The following is a 20,093-nucleotide window of genomic DNA, read 5'->3' on the forward strand; positions in this document are numbered from 1 at the left end:
AATAGAGTGATGACTCTTTTTATTGAAACCAACGTATGGATATCTACAACAGCAATATGGATTCTACAACAGCAACATAGCCAGTTGATTGTACTTGTCCAGTATTATCGTATTGACTGCATGTTTACTGTATTGACTTACGGATTTATTGCTTTATCGATTTCTGCTTTATTGATTTGATCGGATTTACTGTATCGTATGATTTTGTTGATTTCATCGATTGATTGCCGAGCATTGATACTATTGAGCATTGCTATGGATATGGATGGATATAGATATTGTATTGATTCATTGATGCTATGGATATGGATATTATAGATTTATTGATACTGCTTATAGACTCATTGATACTATTGCTTCTGCACCATATTAGCCTGCTGCATTTGATTCATTGCTAGTATAGATTGAGCTTTATTGTACTGCTTTTCTAATCGATTTCATTGACTTGATTTGATCGATTGATTCGATACGATTGATTTGACTGATCGACGGATTCTTTTGAGATTTGACGTACTGATTGATTGAGTTTGATTTCATCGACTATTGATTGCATTGACTATGGATTTCCGTATTGCATAGACTCATTGACCATTGACTGTTATGGATTTGATTGACTGACATGCATATTGATAGCGTCGCCGTGCTTTGATTTCAGTTGTAGGCTTTGGTGACCTGCTGGGCTATTTAAGCTCATTATATGTGGTTAAAAATTTCAGGTCCGAGCAAGACAACTGGAATGGAGTTCGATCAGAATGTCAGACGAATCCTTTCACTATGGATGCCTGGGGCGTCACAGCTGCTCCTATGATCAAGCTCCTCAAAAGATCTAATTGGAGCTGGATTGATGCCACAACGCTGATTTGAGCAATTAACAGCCACTTACATCCACCTCACTTTTAGCCCCTTTGGATTTCAACCAATGTTTTGAAGTTGATTACGATGCCTTTAACATAGGCATTGGGGTCGTGTTGCATTAAGGGGTCTCCTAGTGACTTACTTTAGTGAAAAACTCAATGAGACACATCAAAGGTATTCTACTTATGATAAGGAGTTTATGCTCTTACGGGCATTATAATATTGGAGCCACTACCAACTAACTAACACAAGAGTTTGTATTCCCTGATCATGAGGCCCTTAAGCACCTACATCATCATAGTAAGTTGGAAGGAATGCATGCCAAATGGATGGAGTACTTATCCTCCTTCCATTACTCACTCAGGCAGAAGTCTTACCGGTCCATGCAAGTGGTCGATGCATTGGGTTAACGGCTGAGTTGATCAAGACATTACAATTCAAGCCGATGGGCTTTGAAGCCATACATGATTTATATGCCCATGATCAAGATTTTCAAAAATAAATCTTGAAGATGTGCCAAAAAAGATCATGTAAACTCTTCCATATTGAGCATGGATATTTCTTTTTTTGGTAACAAACTTTGTGTGCCATCTTGTTCTTTTTAAAAGAAATATCCATGCTAATCCCCCATCTTGTTCATCCTTTGTGAGAATCATGATGGGAGATTAGTAGGATATTTTGGCAGAGACAAGACATTGCCCCTTGCCCAAGAGCGATTCTATTGGAATTTGCTTACTTGCGACGTGGACTGTTATGTGAAAAGATGTAGAATTTGTTGGCTAACCAAAACTCGCCAACAAAATTTTGGCCTATACATGCCATTACCTATACTAGTCGAACCTTGGACCGATGTTAGTATGGATTTCGTTGTTGGGCTTCTTGCAACACGTTTGTATAAGGACTCCGTTATGGTCATTGTTGACCGATTTTCAAGTATGCCACATTTTATGCATTGCTAGAAGATGTTGGATGCTACGAATTTAGTCAATCTTTATTTTCAAGAGGTCGTCAGATTGCTTGGCATATCCAAAACGATTACATCCGATCGAGATGTTAAGTCCCTTAGCCATTTTTGGAGGACTTTATGGGGTTCTTGGTGCTAAATTACAGTTCAGCTCCACCGCACATCCTCAAATAGATGGACAAATGGAGTTCGTCAATCGGAGCAAAAACATTCAACAATGGGGACTGATCTTATCTCAAGTAAAATATACTTACAATGCTTCCTACCGCCAAACAATAGACCGCAGTCCATTTTAGGTGGTTTATGGGAGAAATCCACCCCTTCCATAGAGTTGATTCCACCCATTGCCCTTACGAAGTGTAACACCGATGCGGAACTCAACATTTAAGGAATTTGAATGCTTCACAAACAAGTAAAAGAACAAATCAAAAAATAAAATGTAAGGAACCAAGCACTAGCCAACAAATGTAGGAAGCATCGCACCTTCAAAGAAGGGGATTTTGTCTGGCTCAAGTTACTAAAGAAATGGTTTCCCCGACTGCTCATGGAAAATTAAAGTCCATGGCCGATGGTCCTTTTTGTATCGTCAGTGCATCAATGACAATACCTACCAATTGGAATTACCTAGCAAATATCAAGTATACGCCACCATCAACGTATCCGACTTAACCCCTTGAAGATTCGTTGGCTTTAGAGATTATGTCGAAGCCTCTTCAAGCCAAAGAGAATGATGTGGGGGCTAGGCATAGATTGGTTCAACCAATTGGATCTTACCTGCTTTGATTTTATTTATTTTATAGTTTTTTTTTTAATTGTTTAAAATTTTGTTTACCCTCCAAAAAGATATTTAAGGGTAGCCTTGACTTATAAATAAGGAGCTACCTACACCTCTTGTGTTGAATTTTTTTGAGAAATCAAGAAGTAAGAAATCTGTTCCAGATTTATCTCCTCATTGTATCTTGGCCGAGCGAGGTGGTGGACCCATTTTCTCCCAACAGCCCACGGTAGGCTGTCCATTCCCTTTCCCTACTCTTCTTCTTTATCCAGAGGTGTTTAACCTGCTGTCCACCACCCTCCCAACCATCTACAGCAGCTTTTCACCCGCTGTCCAGCGCCTACTTCCGGGAGTGATTTCCGGTATCAACTCCCATAACAATAGCCCTCCCCGCACACTCACACATGGAAATCATTCCACCACCTGTAGATAATGAAAAGTTAAATAGAATTGCTTCGAATGTATTTTGATGTACTTTCGGTTCCCAACTTATTATTTTTATTGAACTTTTTTTTTTTTTTTTTGAGAGTTCCTACTATGGATTTTAAACATCAAATGCTAAATTGATACTGAAAAATGTTAATGAGATTGTATCTGATGATAAATACTTATAAATTAAATCATTTCCTCTACTACAACTAGGTGAGTTGTTGAATTTTCAGGCACTGCTATCAGAAATAGGCTCAAGATTTGTTACTCTTCCTGAGGAGCGGCTTCTTGCTGTTGTTAATGCATTACTTCATCGTTGCTATAAGTATCCAACTGCTACTACTGCTGAGGTTCCACAATCTCTTAAAAAGGAGCTATCTGGAGTTTGTAGGGCTTGCTTCTCTGCAGATGCTGTGAACAAGCATGTTGATTTTGTGAGGGAATATAAACAGGATTTTGAACGTGATCTGGATCCTGAGAGCACGAACACATTTCCGGCTACCCTTTTAGAATTAACCGATAAGCTGAAGCACTGGAAAAATATTCTCCAAAGCAATCTTGAGGATAGGTTTCCTGCCGTTTTAAAATTAGAGGAAGAGAGTAAAGTATTGCGGGACTTTCATGTTGTTGAAGTGGAGGTTCCTGGACAGTATTTTACTGATCAGGTTGGTTTGTAGTTCTAATGAATTTGAGTATTTTGAGTATTTGACTAAACATTCTGCTTTCATTTGATAGTTCTTGATTTTTGTATCCTACTAAGCATTTTCAAATCATTTTTTGGGAAAAAAAATGAAATCTAGGAAGTCGCACCTGATCATACAATAAAGTTGGACAGAATTGGGGCGGACATTCCTATTGTTAGGAGGCATGGTAGCAGTTTCCGGCGCCTCACACTTATTGGGTCTGATGGTTCCCAGCGCCATTTCATTGTTCAGACATCTCTTACTCCTAATGCCAGAAGTGATGAACGCATTCTTCAGCTCTTCCGAGTATTGAATAGGATGTTTGACAAGAATAAAGAATCAAGGCGGCGCCATCTAACAATTCATACCCCAATTATAATACCTGTTTGGTCACAGGTGAAAATCATCTTCCTTTTTTTTTGTTTTTTGTTTACCAATTTCCTTTCATAGCTATCCACTGTTCTCCATCATTGCAAGCTATGAAATTTTATGTTTTAATTTTTTTCTTACTTTCAACATTATTGTTTTTCGTAAGGTTCGAATGGTAGAGGATGACGTTATGTATAGCACATTTCTTGAGGTCTATGAGATCAACTGTGCGCGGAACAATCGAGAGGCGGATTTGCCAATCACTGATTTCAAGAAAAAACTCAATCAGGCTATCTCTGGACAGATATCACCTGAGGGAGTAGTTGAACTACGCTTGCAGGCATATCTTGAGATCACAAGAACTGGGGTGAATGATAACATCTTTTCCCAGTACATGTACAAGACAATCCCAAATGGTAACCATCTTTGGGCCTTCAAGAAGCAATTTGCCGTTCAGCTAGCACTTTCATGCTTTATGTCATACATGTTGCAAATTGGGGGTCGTTCTCCGAATAAGACTCTATTTGCGAAGAACACTGGAAAGATTTTTCAAACCGATTTTCACCCTGGTAATGTGATTTTTTTTTCCTTTTACTGAAATCATATGTAAATAGTGTTCTTTGCTAAGATCCATTTTGCCCATGGATTTCTGCAGCTTATGATTCAAATGGAATGATTGAGTTCAATGAACCAGTACCTTTTCGCTTGACTCGCAATATGCAGTCTTTCTTCTCAAATTTTGGAGTTGAAGGTCTCATTGTATCTGCTATGTGTTCTGCTGCACAAGCTGTTTCTTCACCCAAGGTTAGCTTCTTTTGTTTTGCTTTGGCATACAAATGACGCAGTTTTAGCCAAGTTGAGTGAGCAAGGATGCTTCCTTATGCAAGGAAACCGCTCACCCTAAATATATAGTGGAATCTTGATTAGTGAAAACTTTCAGATATCTCCACATTTGGAAAAATTATTACGTGCGGGTCCGGAGACGTCTGGAGATCAATAAAAATGTGTGCCTTGTCACCCCAAAAATGTACCGCGCTCGGTACCGCTTGGTACCGATCACGGAATCGGACGGTTCTCCTGTCCGGTGTCCACACACAATAATCTCTCCCACATTTGAAACTTCTAAATGTTAGTTCTATCTTAAAACAGCAAAAAATTCATATCTTCTATGACATACTAACGACACAGGGAAATGTTTAAGCTGACCAAATTCCTTAGTAACATTTATGTGCTCATCTTCTCACTATAGCAATCAAGCTGAAGTGCGTTTGTTTTGTTCTATTGTAGCAAAGCCAGCACATTTGGTATCAACTTGCCATGTTTTTCCGTGACGAACTCCTTTCTTGGTCTTGGAGACGGCCCCTTGGCTTGAATTCGGCCCCTGCTACTTCTGGAGGAATCAATCCTTTGGACTTCGAGCTGAAGATTACGAGTAATGTGGAGCATGTCATAGAACGTATCAAAGGGATAGCACCACATCCCTCTTCAGATGAGGTACGCACTTTTTAGTTCACAAATTTCTTCTTTCATTCTGCTTGAGACGATTGCAAGAATTGTGTCAGTGTAAATTAGTTTCTGTTATTGTCGTGACTGGATATGTTGTTCAATATGTTACTCTTAGATATGTACAACAACAACAACATCATCAACAACATCAAGCCTTTGTCCACTACGTGGGGTCGGCTACATGAATCTTTTTTCTTCATAAAGGATTCATGTCATGATTATTCGACAAATTTTACGCTGACTGTCGACTACCTAACGTAACTCTCCACTTTTCTCATTCAGAACTTCATAACTGCAACCCTCCACTCTTCTATAGGTACACCATATGAAAATTATGGAGCATTATATATATATATATATATAAAGCAATGAAAGCTGACTTTGGATTAAGAAAGATAACCTCAAGCAGTTGTAACAGGGTTAGCTCCATGATAATGATGACTTGCTGCAGTTAAGGGGAGTGATTCAGTCCGGATTGGAGAAACAAATGAAAGCAAATACATATAACATCAAATTGGTCACATAAAACGTCGGCCTGTTATGATCTGATTAGGAGAATAGATATATTAAAATATGGCCTATATTAATAAAGTTAAAGGTAGAATTAAAAAGATTTAGTTAGAAATATTAGAGATGATTTTTTTTTATTAGATTTAAATGATAATTTGATTCTTAATAGGACAGTGAAGAAAAACATTCACGTAGCTGACTCAACGTAGATGGGATAACGATTAACGACTTGATGTTATTGTTGTTGTTGTTGTTTACCTATCCTGTCGTATTTATTTATCTATAATGTATATTTTAATTTAATAATATCTTTGATATAATTTAAATACTTTGATGTTATATAAATATAAATATTTATGCATTCAATATGTAAATTTATAAAAATTGTGTGGTATATATGTAAATTCCTTTCAACTAAATTGATTTTTCAGGAGGAAAATACAACTGACCCACCTCAGTCTGTGCAAAGAGGAGTCACAGATCTAGTTGAAGCCGCCTTGAACCCAAAGAATCTGTGCATGATGGATCCAACTTGGCATCCCTGGTTTTAAGTAAGCGTTTCCAAACATGTCTCTCTTGTGAAGCTTCTGACACGCAGTTGATGAGCAGAAAATGTTTTTATTTTCTCTGTACAAATGGATCTGTTGCATGCTTAAACTGCTCATTGGCTTGTAATGTGAAAGAATGCTCATTTTAGTGGTGAAATATATAAAATACGAGAAGAGCTTGGGATGGACTCTTTTTTTTTTTCTTGGTATTTTTTATGTTCTTCATGGCCAATGAAAGAGAAGCATAATAAAAGTGTTGCAAAGATGAGGATGCTCAGAGGTGGATGAGTGGATTTACTCTTAGAGATAGGATACGAAATGAGCATATACGTGAAAAGGTTGGAGTAGCTCCAGTGGCTTAGGTGGTTTAGTCACATAAAATGACAGTCATTTGATGACCCGGTTAGGAAAGTTGAGGTATTAGATTTGACTTATATTAAGAAAGGTAGGAGGTAGACCTAAAAAGGCTTGGTTAGAAAATATTTGTAATGATATTTCTTTATTAGATTTAAATGAGAATTTGACTTTTAACAGGACAATGGAGAAAAAAGATTTATGTAGTTGACCTCACGTAATGGTACAAATGTTTGATGATGTTGTTGTTGTATTTATTTTGGATCAAATTGCTGAGATTTTTTCAATTTATTTGGTTGCTTTTTTAGATAGAAAGCATGTTTTGAAAATTGTTGATTTTCTTTTCATTTATTTTGTGGATTTAAAATTAAAATGTTTTTTTTTTTCATTGGAAATTTTTGGGGTTATGTGAGCTAGACATTTAATATTGGAATTTGGATTAATATTTTTATTAATTTTGTATGAGTTTTATTTATGGAATGAAATAATCTGGCCTGGAAAAGAGAGGACTTGAAACTAGTATAAAATAATTTGAGAATTTTATGAGATGTCTAAAAATAGTATAAAATAAATCTAAGAATGCCAAACTAATACCACATAAATCCTATCTAAAAAGGGATTTTTGGCTTAACTCATTTAAGACAAATTATGAAGATTAATTAATGTCTAGATGTAGTTAAACAATATTTAAGGAGATTAGACTAGGAGAGACCTTTGGGCATAAATCCTTAGTATTTTAACAATTTGATTTATTGAGTTAAATAAATTTAAAAAAAAAATTAGGAAGAAAAAGGCTCAATAAAGGGAGGAGACTTATAAAGTTAAAATTAATTACATTAACCTTGAATCCCAAATCAAAGCTCAAAATCATTATTTAGGTAGTAACTCAAATCTAAATATAATAAAACCTTAAGAAAGACTAAGAAATATGGACACTTATTTTATAATCATGTATGGAAAGGATTATCTATTAAATCTCTCTTTAAGTGATTCAAAAATCATGATAAAATATTCTCTATACAAATACAATATATAGTAGTCCATTTCAAATTTAAGAACAAGATCTTATGCCTAACCACTAAAGGTAAGTAGTGATCTATGTATGTTAATACAAAGTCATTAATAAAGGTTCCTTGTTCTCATAATGAATAAATATTGAGTGGGGACCATGTCATCTAAGATGCTTCAGACAAGTGATAAAGACTCACTATCCATCACTGTTTGTTCGGGTGATGAAGAGTCGACTGGGCAAAGCTCAGGTCTCTGGTTAGAATCCTTTGTCAAGCAGTGAAAGTCTTAAGTGTTGGCCCGTGTAAATTAGTGTGGGTTACATGTTAGGTCGACTGGAATTTTCACTAGCTTAAATACAGTGCTTCCGCGTAACAATAAATAAATAAATAAATAAAGACTCGCCCTCCCATATTTAACAAAAAAATTGTTTCACATGGTGATTTACACACTTCACACTTCAGTAAAATGGTATCTCACAATATCCATAGGTAAAATAAATGATTTTTATAAATATTATGGGGTCCACTAGATCACCTAAAATTGGCTGAGGTAAATTTAAGGACAAAAAGACCATTGTTTAGGGGTTAAATGATGAGATCTATTGAAATAGGGTGGTTTGCATATGAATTTCAAAGTCTTGATGATAAATCAACTGCATAGGTACATCATCAGATTATCCAAAGCTGAACCAAAAGACATGGTGTCATGCTAATAAATATACTCAGGCTCTTTCATTGCAAACTTCCCAATAAAACTAAATTGCTAAAGGACTACTATATATAATCTTATATTTCTAATAAAAAATTAGTTTAAATTCAATTTTAAATATTTTTATTATTTTTTAAAAGATGAAAGTAATATATTAATAATCAATTAAAATTTATATTAAATTTTAAATTTAAGAGTCATTTTGTTTGTTGAAAAAATAATGCATGATAAATATAATGATTTAATGCAATGTAAAATAAATGTAGTATATTTAAAACATTCAACAACAACTGGCGGCATCCAACAACTATCTGTGGTTAGCAATGAAGGTAATCAATGGCCACGTCCGAGGAAGCTATAATTGGAGCTAACAATGGTGGACGAGCGAAAGGCCGACACCGCTCATAGCAATGTCCGACAATGGGTAGCGAATGCAAAAAATGCTATCAACTTGCGATGAAAAAACAATTCGTATAAAACTAGATGAGTTTACAATACATCAAGAATTAGAGAGTGAAAAAAGAATCTCTCTAGAACTTCACATTATAATCCTTGTTTAGGAAACCACAAACAACATCAATAACAATATTGAGTCTTTATCCCACTACTTGAGATCTTCTTTAACAAACCAAATACTCAAAATTTGATTTCCCCTATATTTAAAATACTTCGCATTCCTTTTTCTACAAACCAAATAACCCTTCAATAAAATTAAACTTCTTCATGCTGAAAATTTTAAATAATTATGTTCTAAGTAATTAATTTTTATGTTTCAAGAACAGGAATCTGGAGATTGACAATCAGCTATTCATTAATTTGCTGGAATAAACTTTACAATTATCATCAATCTATTAATCAGTGCAAGTAATTTACAATGTTATTCAAAGTAAGCTTACAAGAGCCAAACCTCAGTCAATGAAAGCGCTTATCTTCTGAGGAAGATGGCCAAGCAATCAGGTCCAAACCTTCATGACTTTACTCAAAGGGCCTCTGCTATATGTCTTGAATGAAACCTGGGAGGCAAAGAGACAAACAGGTAAAGCTTTCTTCTGTGAATGATTGCTTTCTAACCCAGCTTCAGGCAGTGCTAATAATCCTATTCACATCATCAAACAAAACAAAATTTCGATCACAGCAAGAAGAAGATCAAAAGTGCAGAAAGTTGTGTATCAAGAAAATCAATTGATGGTTCAGGAATGTTACCTTAAGGGATGCTTTGAATGCCTGTTGATGTCATGTGGACAGGCCAGTATAATGACTGCATGAAAATGGAAAATGGTGTAAGCCATGAGAAGAGAGATTTGTGTACTGCCAATATTAGGGGGGTGGCTGGGAGGAGAGATTATTCTGTGCGGAAATCGGACGGAGAGAACCGTCCGAATTTGATGCGCTTTTGTTATCCTTTTGCAAAGGGGCAGTAGAAGGACGGCAAATATTCAATTACGAATGTGTTTTTACTGTCATTTTGCTACCTTTTTGCAAAAGAGGGATAAAGTGCAACAAATATTCAATTATTTAGTAAACATTATATATTTGCTACCCTTCTGCAAAAGCGCAGCAAATCCGAACGGTACTCTCCGCCCGGTCTCCGCATAGAATAATTAGCCGGGAGGGAGGAAGCACAATGATGGAAGGAAAAAAAATTGCATCTGAGTTCGTGGTACCTGATCAAATTTTGGTAAGATGGGTCCTAAAGGAGTTGGATTAGCTTTGAGATGCATGTAATATATAAAAAATCAATCAAAAATTTATATTACATTCATCTAAAAGCAAATCCAACTATAGGATTTAAGCTTCATTTGGGACAATTTTTTACCACGGTTTTTTTTTTCTTTCAAAAATTTTTTTAACTAAAAAACTGCTTTAAAAAAAAATCCAGAACAAAGCCTCATTTAGGATAAAACTGGAGCGCTTTTTTCCATCATATCAAGCATGAGAATTTTTTCTTGAAGATGAAAAAGGAATTTGAATTCATTTTCTGTTACAAACTGCGATTATTTTTCCCAAGAAAAAAATACATACCGGTACTAAGGACATCTGCTGTCAGGAGAAGGAGCAACATATGCAGGACACCTTTCCAGTGCAGCATCACGAGAAGATTGCATCTCGGGAGAATTCTCTGAATGTGGATGGATAACTTCTGTCCCAGAAGATAAATATCTCTCAGCTCTCGCTTTCTCAGAATAAATGGAGGCTTTCAATATCGTTTGTGTTGTTTCATTAGAAGCTCCAGTATCAGGCTGTATGATTTAGAAGGAGAGTAAATCAGCTGCAAAGTATAATGAATGCTGAAGTTAAGGTTTCGTTTGGGACGGCTTTCTTACTGTTTCTTAAAGTAATTTTCTAGTGCAAAAATTTTAATCTTTATACTAAAAAGCTATTTTAGAAAGCAGCAAAAAAGCCGTCCCAAACGAAGTCTAAGATACAGTGTGGTGGAGAAATTGATTCTGTACGTTACACAAGTCTTTGATGTGGACAACAATAACTGTGATATCATCGGTTCGGCTTTCATGCTCCAACCATAACTTGTATGCTTCTGCGGCAAGTGCAGAGCAAGCATCGCGTGGATCCTTGAAGCTACTTACCTAAACAAAATTTAATTTTGTTAAACATCATCGAGACAATCATATAATCAGATATTATTATATTATAAGAGCAAAATGAATAAGATGACTGTAATCAGGGTTCAATATGAAAAGCTTCTTCCCTCATTTTCACCCTAACAGTGCAAGAATCTATTGTTCTTAGACTTGTAATGGTTAGTCAGAATCGTAAAATGGTTGCTCTCTCTCTCTCTCTCTCTCTCTCTCTCTCTCTCTCTCTTGTTAGGAGTGCATGCCAGACAGATCCTTCACACATGCCGGTTAATTTTTTATGATTCCTAGCAATCTGATATGAACCTTCCTGTAGAAATGCAAAAGAATAGACAGAGGACAAGACAACTAGGCAATTTTAACTTTGCCCAAGCTCATAGAAGGAGCTATTATTCTGTGCGGACACCGGATGGAAGACTGTCCGGTTACGTGCTCAGTACTGAGCAGTATCGAGCGTGGGTAACGACAGCGGTACATTTTTGGAGTGACGTGGTGTGTTTTTATTGGTCTCCGGACGCTCCGGACTCCGCACAGAATAAAAATTCCAGAAGAACAGAGGGGAAAGAGCAAGAATAATTGTAGAGAGAATGAAGAGAGAAAACTAGTATTTATTCAACTCTCCCCATAATTCATCCTTAATAGGACTTTTATGGAATACAAGACCAACTAATTCATTACAATTAACTCGTAACAAATTAACTACTCTTATTAACCTAATAAAAGAACTAATCGTCTCACATTCTTATGTAACCCTTCAAAATAACCTTGCTCTCAAGGTTGAGCAAGTCATCAAAAGAACTCAATGGTAAATCACACGTGTACCTCTGGCTGAGGCGAAGTTCGGACGTGTTGACGTGATGTAGATCTGGCCAGGGTGTTGTGGGAAATCAACGGTGAGGCATTAGCAAAGGTTTGGAGGCCCAATTTTTAGGGACAACGACTATGAGAAGGTTGTGATTTGGGAGAGACCAAGGGAGGCATCGCCGCTAGATCTAGTTTTGGCCGAAGTGAAAGGTTGGAAAATGGCTATCTATGGTGATAAGTTTGACGTGAGGTGGGAGGAGATGGTGTGGATGGGCCAGACTTGATAGAGACACAATGATGGATCTAGCTGCACGAGAAGGAGAAGCCATTAAAAGTCATGGCGATGGTTGTTGAAATGGATCTTGGCGATGGAGGCTTTGAGGTGCAAGTTCCGGTCAACGAAGTAAATGAATAGGATCTTGGTCAACAATGTGACAGAAGAGGAGGCGCGGTGATGAGGACATCCGACCTTAGAGAGTTTACCAAAGGCGGGACCGAAGAGCTATGGCCACGATCGCACCAATTTATTTTTGAGTTATTATATGTATTTGATTTGGTTATGTATTCTTTTCGTTTCTATCCTTGAGGGATTAGTTGTGTTTGTGACCCTTAAAGCATTTGTGTCTTTTATTTCTTCATTGTAAATTTTAGCTATTTATATACCCTCCTCTTTGGAGAGGGTACTGAAGATTATAATGAAAATTTCAGCAATTGTCTCTTGGGTGTTTGAGAGAGAGCTTTGGTAAGAACCCTAGGGAAGGGTGACGGATCACCCATCAGCTGTAGGAACCGTCCGGGCTTGTGGTTCATTTTCTTTTCTCTAAATTCCTCTTCTACTTCTCCATTGACCGCCGGCCACACCTCCTCCATAGCCGCCGGCCAAGTAGCCCCACCTCCCCTCCCTCTAACCGCCGGCCCCCGAAAGCCCTCATCCCTAATTGTCGGCTAAGCCGACCCCAAACCCCACCGTAACCTAACCCTAACCCTAATTCTAGCCGCCAGCCATCCTAACCCTAAATCCAATCCTCTTTGCCCCCAAAATTCAATTCCTCCATTTAACACTTTCCATTTATGAGAAATCTTAAATTAGGAAAGTTTTCAAAATTCGAATTTAAATTAATTTGATTTTGAAATCCTTTCCTAAAATAGGATAACTTATGTTAGGAAACTTTCCTTTTATCCTCACAATCAAATCTCATTAGAGATCTCTCATGATTTTCCTTTCCTTCTTTATTATTCAAGTTTGGAAACTCATTAAATCCTCCCCCATCATCTCCCCACCCCTTACTGGCCGGCCTACCCTCTCTCTCCTCCCTTAATTGCTTGCATCTAATGTTCCTAATTCAAATTCAAACCTAAAATTAAATCTTTCCCACCTTTTCCCCCAAAATCTGATCCTTATTTCCCTATCCCTCTCCTCCCTAAGTAATCCTACTGCACCGGAGTTTGCTGCCCAGATTTCTGCAATAAACAAATTGCTGTCAAGATTTTTTGCTTGAAAATCTCCTCCTGCTGTCCAGAAATTTCAGCAATTTCTTTGCTGTCCTGCAAGAAGATCTTGCAGCCTACGCTAACCATTCAAAAACTTCTCTTCCGTTAACCACACAGAATAATCTCATATACACACCCACCATCCAAAACATTCAAGAACTCAAACCCACCATTTGCTTTCACTAATCCATCCAAGCATGTCATTCTTACCACATTCAACAATTAGTGATTTCTTTGTCACTAACACTAAAATCAATATGGCTTAGCCTGTATAATTCATTTTGAAAATTTTATTTGTAAAAACACAATATTATCTTATTGACTATTAATCTTGAAACATTTTGATTTTGACCCCCAATCTTAGCTCTAGAAATTTTATCCTCAAATCTCCATTTTTTATAATATATCCAAGATATTTAAATGAATCACACCCAAGTATCATATGTTACAATCTTGTGCCCACCTTATTATTATTAAAGGTATTCAGAATAGCCCACCTTACTATTATTAAAGGTCTGCAGAATATGTTTCTATCTTTTAAGAAAAGGAGAAAAATATATCTTATACAGCATTGACTGATAACCATCAATCCCACACCACTAAGCATACAATGTATATTAAAGGATAATTTTATTACTTTTAATTATATTATTATTTATTACGTCATCCGGTTCGACCCCGGTTCGACCGGTCAAACCAGTCGAACCATGAACCTCTCGTTCTTCCGGTTCGTTGTCCGGTCCGGTTTTCACAACCTTGAACACAACAACAACAACAACCTTAATCTTTTTTCTGCATATACAACTACTAGCCTTTATCCCACTATGTGGGGTTGACTACATGAATCTTTTTTCTCCATTGTGTCCTATTAAGAGTAAAACTCTCATTTAAATAAAATAAAATGTCATTTCTAACATTTCCTAACCAAGTCTTTTTAGGTCTACCTCTACCTTTCTTAACATAGGCCAAATGTAATATATCTAATCTCCTAACCGACATTTTATGTCTCCAAACCATCTAAGGCGACTCTCTCTAATCTTCTTTTCCATTAGAGCTACTCCAACCATTTCACGTATATGCTGTTTTCGCATTCTGTCCCCAAGAGTGAAGCCATTCATCTACCTGAGCATCCTCATCTCAGCAACACAACTTAATTTTATGCTTCTCTTTTAATGAACAACATTCTACACCATAAAGCATTGTAGGTCTCACCACCATCTTATAGAATTTTCCCTTGAGTTTGTGGGGTACTTTTTCTGTCACACATGTGATCAAGGAAAAATAATATAGATCCCACATGTGCTTCAAGGAAAAGTGTCTTTTTCTAGATTTCTATGTAAGCAACAACCATTGTAAATTCTAGGATTGGTTGAGAAATATCGATGATTAATATTATAGCAACAACCAACATAAAACTTATGCCAAAAGTCATGAAATAAATTGAAATTTGAATGTTGATATAATATATTGTGCCCTTGGAGGGTATCACCTTATTAATGGCTGATAACATAAATAGAAAGCAAGATGAAAGTAATATTATGCTATAAAAAAAGTCCAACTTTAAGAAAGAAACCAATCCATATAATGCATTATGCTTAAGATTACTCCAGTAAGTTCCGTGCTGCTGCTAGAACACAAATGGTATATAAATGCAAGCACAAATGAAACGAAAGAGCAAAGGAAACTGAGAGCTGATTGCTTAAATTACAAATAGAAATTGCACCCATGCTTGATAAAGTATGCAATTTTGACCACTCATTATACAAAATGTTCTACATTTTTTTTTAAATTCAGATATAGCATGTAAATAGAGATCATATATCAAACATTTAAATTTGCAAGACACAAGCTATTAAGCCAACATAGCGACTATCAATGAATAAAATAGAAAATGATGGAAATTAATTCAAATGAAAGTTTCATGTATACTACAAATTACTGAGAAAATTAAGGCTCAACTTGTAAGATCTAAAAGTCACCCAACTCTTATTTTTTACAATGTATCCAGGAATAATTTTCAGGAAGCAAATTAATAAAATGTATAGATTTTGCCCTTATTTGAGGATTTGATATTCTTAGTTAGAGGCTTCCCAAAAGCACAAACTTTCATGGTTAGTAGTAAGGCTCTAAAAGGTTCACCTTAGAGTGGGTAGATAAAATTAGGGTCCAACGATTTTGCCCTCATCCGAATCATCAGACACAAGCTAAACCTATTATATATAGCATTACACCTTAATGTTCTACTTGGTCTAACTTAGCTTCATGAGTTGACCTAGCTTAAAATCTTCAATGATGATGTCTATATTGATTGACCTGCCTAATTCAAATCTATTTTGGATGGATCCAATCAATCTAGCTTTAAAATTGAGTTAACTGGGGGAAAACTGAGTCAGACTTAACCCTAGCATACTTTAGTTTACCTATTGAGGTGTCATACGAACTTAATGTGGTTGACCTTAATGTGGTTGAGCATAGACCAAACAACTTACCTCTAATCAACCTAACCCTAACTCAATCAAAGTCAACCCCGAGTCAACCATAGATTCAATGGTCAAAACCTAATTAAATCAACCCCAGGAAAACACATCAAGCATGACGAATTAGCCGGCTATTGTGCATCACCCTCGGATAGCCTTACAATGGCCCATTAGATCCTATGGATCATATTGACTCATTAGTCGAACCTAGTCAACGATTACTAATTAATCCTGCCATATGAAAACCCTCCTAGTCAACCTAAAAAATCTACACTAGTTAATTAGAAATCGTAGACTCTACATTGACCCCATATACCCATACCCTAGCAACCCACCTAGTCAACCTAAACACCCTAAGTCAACACCTCTATCCAAATTAGACAAACACATCTTGACCTTAGGATCGAGCTGACCCAAGTTGACTCTCAAACTCCCCTTAAGCCTAAACCTAGCTAACTTATGGACTTGTATGCAATTGTCAGCCTATAAAAGGAAGGCTCCACCTTGGTAGTTGGGAAGGTAAGAGGGCAGCAGAGAACATGTGTGAACATAAGGACCAGCTAAGCAAGCTAACACTTGCAACTAGCTAGAATAGGCATGGTGTAGGATTGAATGCATAGGATTGAATGCAGGAACAACTGTGGCTTAGTACTACAAGCTAGCAGTAGGAGGACTTCTGAATTCAGCATAGGGATAGCTACAGCTTGGTGACTACAAGCTGATAGGATCAGGTCTTACATATTGATTTCAGGATTTCCAAAAGAACATAATAAGTCTTCAAATAAACAACTAAGACATTATTAAATGAATATCAGATTATTTATATACATACCACAAAATTATTGCATATTAAGATATCTAAAACCAAAATTTTTATAGTTTCTCATATAATACTCAGATCTTTAAACCACATAAAAAATAACAGTGATATTAACCTATTTAAAGTAAAAATACACCTTTTCATGAATATGATTCAATGTGATTTAAACACTAAAGGGATATATAAGTAAATATAAATATTTAGAAAGTATTTTCAGGAATGTCTATAAATCCCCCATGAGTATTTTATTGAGCTCTTATCGAGCAACTTGTAACAACTGGATATGGCCATGAATATAAATAAACGAGTTAATGTTCAAGCTCGCTTAGTTATCTAAATAAATAATTATAAGCATGCATTGTGTAATTATTTCACCATTACTCTGACACAATAGGCCCAAGATATAAGATATATAAAATGCGTACTCTTATTAATAACTTGACAGCCCAAAATCACAATCTATCAACTAGATCTATTACTACTAAAATTACACTCAATATATTCAGTTTTAGATCTACTCAAATGAAAACCTTTAGACTCTAAGGTTGACCTCCATAATTCAAGTTTACCTTCAACTCCCTCTCTAATCGTATCGACAAGAAGAACATCACACAAAAAGCATACACCAGGGTATGAACTCTTGCAAATGTCTAGTGAGAACATCCATGACTAACGCAAAAAGATGTGGGCATAAGGCTGATCCTTGATGTAATCCAAGAGAAATGGGAAAAATACTTGGTCAAACCACCTTGTGTTTGAACAAAAGTAACAATTCCTATAAATATCCTTAATGAATTGAATATAAGCATTATTAATCCCTTTCTTTTCTAGAAGGGGACAGCTGAACTTTTAACATTGTTAAATAGTAATTTCCCTTTACTGACAAAAGTACGAGAAAAAAAAATAATACAAGCCATACCATATTAACCACAGCCTGACTTGACAGAAATTCGAAGATGCCATCACTTGCTATAACAAAGAATAAATGATGCGGTGTGATCTTGACCTTCAACACTTCAGGAACAGCCATGACCCCTATGCTCTCAGCAGTAGAGTCGCCCACACTTCTAGTGAACGCAGTTCCAGGATACATGGCATTTTGCATCCATAGCCTTGGCGGATCACCTTCATCATTCTCCTCATCGCCCCAGCTCTGTATCCCAGGATCCTTTACCCCCTCCACCTGATCAACGGTCAAAACCCTCGCCCCGCATAGCCTCACCCTCTCGTACTCGTCCTTTCGAAAAGGAGTCTGATCGTGTGAAAGGTTTTCAGCAACCAAGCGATCCCCTTCATAAACGCCAGCAACAGCTCTGGAGTCCCCCACATTTGCAACAAATAGCGTGTCACCACTAACAAGAACCGTTATAGCAGTGGTGCCACTCATGGAGTCATCTATATCACTGTTATGTAAAAGAGAATTCACTTCAAGAAATGCTGAATTATAAGCTTTCACAGGATCATCTACAAGCCCGGTATCAGCAGACAATAGGTCGACCAGTTTATCCCTGACAAAATTTGCGCATTGATCGCCGAACTGGCCGTGTCCATCAAAAACTCCGAAGAAATGGAGATTAGGATTTCCCTGCAGATTGGTCCTGATGCAGACCGCGTCCTGGTTCTCGCGGTCAGGGGTGTCCGGATAATAGCCGCGCTGTGTAAGAGTAGAATACTGAAGGCAAAGGCCATGAGACGGAACGGCCGCGACGCCCACCGTGCTACCAGTTAGCACGTGACCCTGAATCGGCCCGACCTCAACGACGACGGAGACGTCGCGGCCGGAAGAGCAGGAGGTTGACGACGGGTATCGACAGCAGCAGCAGCAGCTACATCTAGAGTAGCACTTCCCCTGCACACAACCCATCAAGACGTGCTCAACGACGGCGATGCGATGCCTTTCAACTACTTCCGTACCCTACTAAAAACAACCGCCAGAAACAATCCCAACATGGATTGCGCGAAGCAAAGGCGATTCCCTGATTCGTACACAGACGTGAGAAGCAACACCGTTGTGAATCAAAGCCGATGGAGTGCAGGGAGCCCGGCTTTCAAGCGAAGCGAAGCGTACTCAGTAAGTGAGAGTAGATGGAACTCTATGAGTCTAGGGTTTGCTTCATACGAGAAGGATCGCTTTTAAACCCTCAATCCAAGAAACCGGAGGACGAAGGCTCTGCAAACAAGGACGGCGAGTAGCCTGAAGTCTAGGAATCCTGCAATGTAGAGAGAGAGAGAGGGGTAGAGAGAGAAGATGGGACCTTGGAGTGAAGACGCCGCCATGGTATTTTGGGCTTTGTCTCTGTTCAAATGAAAGCTCCCTCCACCACCACATGGCGCACGCAATAAGCTTTCATAGTGAAAGGAGCTGAAACACCCACAGTGCACCCCAAGCATGTGAGCTTCTGGGATGACGGTGCACGTGGGTGTACGTTTTTTTTTATATTAGGCTAAATTTGAATAAATTATCCAATCCTTATAAAAAAAATATTTATGAAAATGATAAAAAAATAATAATATTTTATGAAAATAAAATAAATTTTATTAAACTTTCTAATTATTATATAATATATTTATTTTATATGGGAGAGATACATATCTCATATTTAGGTTATTTATTTATGATAAATATATTAGACTTTTCCTCTTTTTTTTTTTTCTAGGTCATATTAAAAAAACTCTTAAAATATTAGTGGTTTATGTCACAATCTTCATTAATGTGTTGATAATTTTAATAATAGTTTTTTAAGTATTAACATATTAATAATTTTATTAACAAGAATTTAAATTTATTAACATAGTTATTAAATGTTGGAAATTTTATTGGAGTGAAAAGAGAGTTTATCATCTTAGTGATGAAATGAAAGTCTGTACACGCAACTCATCTTGTGTGTTGGTTGAGAGTTTTGACTAAATGTAATTTGAGTTCGAGTTGTGTATATGATGTGTGGTGAATTTTTCTTAATTATTAAATGTCCAAAAAAAAGTCATGTACCAAGCATGCACATTAATAGTCCACATTAAACAGAAGACAATTTTTAACATAAATGATCAGAAAAGTAAGGTGTTCAAAATAGGTTGTTGGGTCGGATTTGGTCAATCTAAAATTGACTCGACCGCGAATCTAGTCACCTGAACCCAACCGTTTAATAAATGGAGGAGCGGGATCCATCTTTTTTTCAGGGTGGGCAAAAAAAATTT

The 20,093-nt window shown here is 36.8% G+C and overlaps 2 protein-coding genes across 4 annotated transcripts in view; one reads left to right on the top strand and one right to left on the bottom strand.

Moving 5' to 3' along the window:
- Positions 1-6,838, top strand: part of LOC110092851 (transformation/transcription domain-associated protein) — a gene marked incomplete at its 5' end in the record, with an annotated part of 60,923 nt that extends 54,085 nt beyond the window's left edge. Inside the window, 6 exon segments of the mRNA XM_020817549.2 lie at positions 3,257-3,688; positions 3,824-4,102; positions 4,242-4,644; positions 4,731-4,879; positions 5,363-5,569; positions 6,523-6,838. Coding sequence (XP_020673208.1) covers positions 3,257-3,688; positions 3,824-4,102; positions 4,242-4,644; positions 4,731-4,879; positions 5,363-5,569; positions 6,523-6,642 — 1,590 coding nt within the window.
- A 2,661-nt stretch (positions 6,839-9,499) lies between these two features.
- Positions 9,500-19,193, bottom strand: LOC110092834 (probable protein phosphatase 2C 35). Of its 3 annotated transcripts, none has more exons than XM_020817535.2 (5): positions 17,818-19,193; positions 11,166-11,297; positions 10,735-10,952; positions 9,916-9,970; positions 9,500-9,725 (listed from the first exon to the last, which is right to left on the bottom strand). In XM_020817535.2, the coding sequence occupies exons 1-3, from the start codon at positions 18,760-18,762 to the stop codon at positions 10,740-10,742; spliced, it is 1,290 nt and encodes a 429-aa protein (XP_020673194.1). In that variant the 5' UTR covers positions 18,763-19,193; the 3' UTR covers positions 9,500-9,725; positions 9,916-9,970; positions 10,735-10,739. The 3 variants fall into 3 exon arrangements, with proteins under 3 accessions (XP_020673194.1, XP_020673188.1, XP_020673200.1); XM_020817529.2 differs by having other exon boundaries at positions 9,500-9,808; XM_020817541.2 differs by lacking the exons at positions 9,500-9,725; positions 9,916-9,970 and having other exon boundaries at positions 10,811-10,952; positions 11,171-11,297.
- Between the last annotated feature and the right edge of the window lie 900 nt (positions 19,194-20,093).

The sequence above is a fragment of the Dendrobium catenatum genome, unplaced genomic scaffold (genome assembly GCF_001605985.2).
Source record: "Dendrobium catenatum unplaced genomic scaffold, ASM160598v2 fragScaff_scaffold_1220, whole genome shotgun sequence".
In the NCBI taxonomy this organism is placed as follows: Eukaryota; Viridiplantae; Streptophyta; class Magnoliopsida; order Asparagales; family Orchidaceae; genus Dendrobium; species Dendrobium catenatum.